A 6,998-nucleotide genomic window follows, 5' to 3' on the forward strand; every position below is an offset into this window, starting at 1 on the left:
AAGAAATTTTATAAAATTAAGTAGAATGAAACTACGTACCTTAATAATCATTGAAATTCATTGACATCTAAAGGTTAAGATCTGTGGAAAAAAAAAAATAGAACTAAGTTCTTTTCGCAATGGGTTTGACAACAGGGGATTGTTGGAATACCCTGGAAAATGTATGTGCGCAATAGTAATGGAAAGATGCGCGCAATTGTAAGGGCAATGTGCACAAATGTAATGCACCGGACAGCAAGATAGGGTAGAGGAAAGGAAGCGGGAGGGGAGGTAAAAGAAAAGGCTAAAATATGTGCACCTAGGGCTGAAAGGACACTACAAAAACCCTCCTTTAGTAAACTCGCAGTGCCCCACGTGAGATGCACTGCCGTTGCTACTCCCAAATGGGGTTGAAAAATAAAATTGAAACCCTTAGAAATGTGACCTCTCAGCTGGAAAAGCTACAGTCATTAGCTCTTAATTTCTCTATACTAGTTCATCCTGAGACAGTTCCACTGTAGCCTGTGAAGGCCTTGGTTTCTTCTCTCATTTCATTTACCAGTTTGAAGACCCGTATGCTGAGCATTTTGACAACTCTCCTTGAATTCTGAGGGAGTGAGTAGATAATTTTTTTACTTACCCATATTTAAAATTCTTTTTGAAAGCATACTCATGTGAAGTTTGTTCCTGAAAAGTGTTGCTACTCTAGGTGAAGTCTTTCAAACCTTTTGAAATACTAGAAGTCATGAATTTTCTCTATTGTTCAGTGTAGACCTTATTAAAAAGTGTAACCTCCGATCTTGTATCCTCCCCAACACATATTCAGTCCACAGTCTCGGGAACATTGGGAATCAAAATTTTATCATTTCTCTTGACCTTTCAGTTGTTTTTGATATGGTCTAATGACCCCTTATTCGTTAATCTCTACTCATGACCTCACTAATAAAGTCAGGCAGGTGCATCTCCAGCTTAAGTATCCTAACAAATTTGGAATAGCAAATATCATGGTTACTAACATTTTAAACTCGTATGAACACTAAGGCATAAGGAAAATGTTAGTATACTCTGTAGTACTGATTTTTTAAAATATTTATGCCCAACACTTCTATCATTAGTGTTTTGTTTGTCCCCTTTTTTTATGACAACCTGTACTTTTTCCAGGTTACTTGTTGGTGCACCGAAAGACCAGAATTTGCAACCAGGAACAAATCGGTCAGGAGCCTTGTGGAACGTGCCGCACTCACCACGTACACAACCGACTGTGAGCAGGTCAAGACCGACGGCTTTAAGGGTGAGAAGTGTGCTTGGTTTCTGTCAGTTAAGTTATGATGCATATAGGATATATATCTTTACCCTGAGTATATTTCAAACATGATTTTGAAAACTGTTTAAGCATTTTTTATAATAGTTTTTAATTTTGATTATTTATCAATGTCAGTCAGCTTATAACTTATTTTAGATATAAATACCATTATATTACAAGAAGTTATTATACACTTGTTTCCCCTTTGGGAATAACTGAGATTTATATGCATTTACTGCATCTGAAGTATATATGTAATATGTTGATAATAGATGTGTGCATTTGGTGTACTGTAAGTAGTGCATTATATTTACTGGAGATAATAAGGAAGTGTATTTTTCATGTTTGGTGTTTTTTATGGCTTGATTGTATTTTTTATGACTGTACGAATATGAAAAAGGACTAAATAATGTATCTTATATTGCAGCAAAATGCTTCTTTATACTTTACTGGTATATTTTAAGCAACTCTTTATTAAGGGATTGGTTTATCTTCAAGACAAGACATAATCAGACTGCCCACACATTTTTACTGGCACTTCTGACAAAGAAAAAACTTGAAAATGTAACTGATTCTAACAGAATAGCTAATTGTCAGAGTATAAAAGCTTAACTTTGGGAAGGAATTTTAGTGTTGTTTTTTCTAAGTAGTAAATATTTTCTGTGGCAGTTCTTTTGATTTTTTTATTTTTTTTTTTACATTACCAAGGCCTTTACGAATTAATAGTAACTTCATGATTCTGGATCCCAGTTTGCTATCTGGACAACACAGCATCCATGTTTTAGTTAAGAATAGAATATTTTGAACTTCAGAATAGCCTAAAGTTACTTGATTTGTGTTCATTATCAATGCTTGTGCTTTGTATGTTATTGTAGTTTTTGCTATCATCAAGTATAGCCTAGCATCTGGGGATTTCATCCATTTGTGAACAAGTTTCTTCTGTGAAGTAGTAAAAGATGAATTGCATTCTTCTATTCTGATCACTTAAGTCATAAAGTGGACTTTTCAAGCAAAATTATTGCCTCCTGTACATTCTAAATAATGTATGTGAATTCCTCTTGGGTTTATACATTAATTAACTTAACTGTTTTATTCAATTTTCTAGTCTAAATTTTTCATATAATTTAAAATTTTGCCCATATGTTACTTTGTACATTTCTCCTATCCTCCATTATTTTATCCAGCATCACCTCCTCCAGAAACAGCTATCATATATAAGTTAACGAAGAGGCTTTTATTTTGTATGGATGTACATATATGGAAAATTTTATGTGTTCCTTTAATACAAAGATCGTATATAGTATCTGGAGAGACTTACTGTTAGCTCATCATGATTGTGGACATGATGATGATTGTTTTCTTGTACGATTCATCAAATGGACTTTAAATATGATAAGATTCTGGCTTTTGTTTCATCTGCTGGAGAGAGACTCCACTTTGAGGCATGAAGGCTCGAGTAAAGTGAGATATTTGCATTTGGGATCTACTCTACAGGACCTGTACTACTGTTTTGTTGAGGAAAATGACTTCAAAAAGTCAAATATGAAATTTGATTACTGTCTTGCGAAGAAATGTATAATTTCCTTGATAAGTCGTCAGCTGAAAATCTGAAAGTGTGTATTCTTTAATAATGCAAGAACAGTATTGCTGTGTTCATTTTTTCACAAATTTTGGTAACCATCCAGAAACAAGCTGTTCATATCTAATCAAGTGATTTTAGTTATACCCTATTTTAGTATTTATATCATACAGTATCTGATATACATACTTAGAAATGAGAAAAATCTTATTAATGAGTATGAAAGATAAAAGGGACACTGTGATGAAAATGAACTGTTTGATTGTTACTGCACAGGAAAGATGGAATTGAATTTTCTTCACGTATAAAAAGTGGGAGAGGAAGGAGTGAAATTTTTAAACCTTATGAGGAATAAGGAAAGTGAAATCAGAGAATTAATGCTAAAGTAGAAATTTTAAAAGGTAAACAGTGCAAAAGGGTATTCAGGGCAAGGTGGGGAGGCACAGTTCATTTAAAGAATTTGACATCTGCTAATGATGTTTCTGTGAAAGGAATGAGTTTAACCACATAGATCATCCTTTATTCAAGGAGTTAGAGGGTGAATGTGTCAATGATCTTTGTTTTCTATAGTTTTCCCACATGTGCAGCAAGCTTTTGTCAATGAGAAGAGTTTCAATAACTTTTGTGACTATTCATAAATTGTATAATTTATAGTGTATTTTACATCTGCTTCTATACAATATCTAGGATTAAGAGGTTAGTAACAATTATCTTAATGTACTGAACTCTTTAGATGTGAATGTTGCTAGTGCAGTAATATGAGGTATAGTTTCTACAATCAAGTTAATTAATCAATACTTGTAATAGCTATTATGGTTAGAATGGCTTTTCTGTAGTCAGTTACAGACATTAAAATTAGCATGGAAAAGAAAGATTAAACACTGCAGTTCTCTGTTTACTTTGTGTTATTAGGTAAGTAGATTGTCAAGAGATGGTGTTGATAAAACAGGAAGAACAGAAAACAGAAATGACTGGAAAAAACAGACCGACTATGGACCCAGCTATGCCAGATGCATCCAGTCTGGCTTTTGAAAGGTGTGGGAGACTCATGTGGACTTCTCCCTTATCTCTCCTAAGTCCAAATCCTGCCTCTCTTCAAGATATTCTTCCTTTCTTGCTCATCAAAATGAAAATTCTTTGACAACATGCATTTTTCCCTGAATTATGCCACACAATCCCTTTTGGTTAGAAAACCAAAATATAATACCCATTCCCTGTCATCACTGTTAGTTGCCTCCTATTCTTTGTTGTAGCTCATTATTACTATTATATATATTACTGTATTATTATTATTATTATTCAACATACACAAGAAGAAGCAGGTCGGTCAGACAGTATATTCTTATTTCTGTCGTAGCAATGAGTCAGTTTTCGGTAATCTTTTTGGCATTCTGTGAAGTATTTACTTTCATGTCTGGTATTTAGAGAAAATTAATTTTACTTCCATGCTGTACTATACGTATTTGAAAATGACTTCAGGTTGCTGGTCTAGAATCTTATCTTTTCTTTAAGTGCCTCGATAGCTTGTTACATGATATTTTTTAGCCATCTTCTCTTTTTGGCTCTAAATTTTGCTGTAAGCATGAGTGAATATACCCTCTCCTTGGCTTGAACAGTCAACGAGCAAAGATGGTGACAGAAACCTCCATCCCATCATATAATCTCAAGTGCCATGAATATTCTCTAGTGTAGGATTTCAGGAACTTGAGCAATTTTAAGTGTAGTTGAATATTGACTAGCAAATTTCAAGTTGTAAAGCAAACTGTCCACAGGGTAGAAGGCCTATATGTGTAAAAGCAGAAAACAGACATATGGAAAAGTTAAGGTAATGGTGTATGGGTGGATGCCTGAAAAGATAGGGTCAACTCACTTTATACACTAACAAGAGCAGCTTCTTTTTTACTAAGAAACTGTAAATGAGGTAAGAAAACAGCCTTCAGTTTGTAAAGTATAAGATTTAATTAGAACTTATAAATAAAAAACAAAAGCTCAAATTAATCTGTGCAAGTTTAAAACGTATTTATTACCAAAGTCATCATAGATGTTCCACTAACAAGCATCTTGGTAATTCATTTGGTTTTGTCTGGACTTCACAGTGTTGCTGATAACAAGCTCAAGCCTCATGCATGGCTTGATAGCTTTCATTGGCAAAACATGTCCATATCTTCTCTGTGAGGTAGGGATGGAGGTTTTTGGGAATCCTTAAGTTTACTTACATATTCAGTAGCAGCCACTTCCTTGACCTAGCTAAGATGGAGAGAGGGGCTTGGCCACTGATCATGTGTGTATATGTTCATTCTTTAGGACATTGTTTAACAGTTGTTTTTTTCTGTCTTTCTTACTGCTGCTACTCATGAGCCCCAAACCTTTACACTACCCAGAAATGACTGGTACGTATTAGGAAGAGGAATGTCCAATGAAAAAACTGTTTAGTTCAAATGCCCAAGTTGGTTGCTCAGCAGCTTTGTCTTTTGGACTGGTCTTTTGGACTGGTTTCTTAATTTTTTGTGACTTTGTTTCAAAACCCTATCGTAATTTCTTGTATCAAATTCATAAATTTGATTCCACATGTGGTGACTGAGCAGTGCTCTGGTATTTCGTGTGTGTAATTTTTTTACTGCATATATTTTAAACTTGCTTTGATCATTCTGGTATACTCATCTGCCTAATCATCAAACCAAAGTTGATTACAGTATATTAGTCTGCACTTTGATTATATACCTTTGAATTGAACAAATGACTATATTACAGGTAGTCCCCAGTTATCGCGTGGGGGTTCCATTCTTGGTGGGATGCTGATAAGTGAAAACCACCATTAACTGAAACTCTGATTTATGGCGCTTATGGTGCCGATAACTGGTTAATGGCACCTCTCTTAGGTATGTTATGGCACCATAACTCTATTATCAGCACCTTATGGTGCTTATGGTGCCCATAACTGAAACTCTGCACATTATGGCACCATAAATCGCCGATTTTATGGTGCTAAACAACCCCCATAAAACCGTATCGCCATTAACCGAGACGCCGATAACCGGTGACTGCCTGTATCTGATAGTCTCATTTAGTTTATTCATTGGGGTAGGATTAGGAATTTTTTGTGGATATTTTGCTCATGCTAGTAATTCTGTGTATGTAGCTATGTATTAAAACCTGAGCTGTAACCTTCAGGAATGAAGTTGATGTTTTGTTGGAGAATAAGCTTAGGAGACTCGTTTTATGAGGTTATCATACCAGGTGAAGCTTTGTGAGCAAACTAGCTCTGAACTGCTGTTGTTTTATATTTGCTGTACAATAGCTTGAAGACTGTCTTCTAGATACCAAACATGAATTTGAATGCTTTTCGATTTATAAGTATGCCAGATTACTTGCCAAAAATAAAAAAATTTTCTTTATTGTAAATGGTCATAGTTTTTAAAATTGTTGTTATTGTTACTGTTTATTGTATTACTATTTGTTGCTGTTGTTATTTGTTGTTTTTATCCATTAAATACTAACTGGTAATTCTGTAATATAGCAAAGTGATGAAAATTGCAGTATTCACCAGTAAATATAGTTGGTGCAACAGTGAAATGGCTTTTAAAATTGAATTGTCACATCACATCAAGAGCTGAATAAACCATATGCATGGTATGGAATGCTTTATACTTGAAGAGAGGAATCTTGTAAAAGGAGAGAGAAATTAAACCAAATCTACAAACCCCTTTCATTGACAGTGAAAGAAAAGAAAATGGAAAGTGGCGATCCCCCTCTTGATCAAGCACCTTGTAATTCATGGCACTGTTTTATTACAATGAGACATGCATGCTGCTCATACTACTGCTGCTGCTGTACAAATTTTGCCACTAGTGGCTGTGATGACTAGTACCACCACCACTTGTACTACTACTACTACTACTACTACTACTACTACTACTACTACTACTACTACTACTACTACTGCTGGACTGTTACTCATTGTTCTATTACTGCACCATTGGCTCTAGGCCACCCTGAACTCTTTGGTTGATGACACTTTACTGCTTCTATTTACAGCTCTTCTGGACTTTAGTCTTGTTACACTTATAAACATCAATAAAACTTGACATAATTTTGTTTGTACCTGTATGCACTGGTAATTGTGACTCTCTCCATGTC

The 6,998-nt window shown here is 34.8% G+C and overlaps 1 protein-coding gene across 1 annotated transcript in view; it reads left to right on the plus strand.

Annotated features, from left to right (window-relative positions):
- The window catches only part of LOC135221932 (integrin alpha-PS1-like), a 188,729-nt gene that overhangs the window by 93,270 nt on the left and 88,461 nt on the right, over window positions 1–6,998 (plus strand). The window contains 2 exon segments of the mRNA XM_064259958.1: window positions 1,141–1,216; window positions 1,219–1,270. Of these exon segments, the coding sequence (XP_064116028.1) occupies window positions 1,141–1,216; window positions 1,219–1,270 (128 nt within the window).

This window comes from Macrobrachium nipponense, chromosome 3 (assembly GCF_015104395.2).
Source record: "Macrobrachium nipponense isolate FS-2020 chromosome 3, ASM1510439v2, whole genome shotgun sequence".
NCBI lineage: Eukaryota > Metazoa > Arthropoda > Malacostraca > Decapoda > Palaemonidae > Macrobrachium > Macrobrachium nipponense.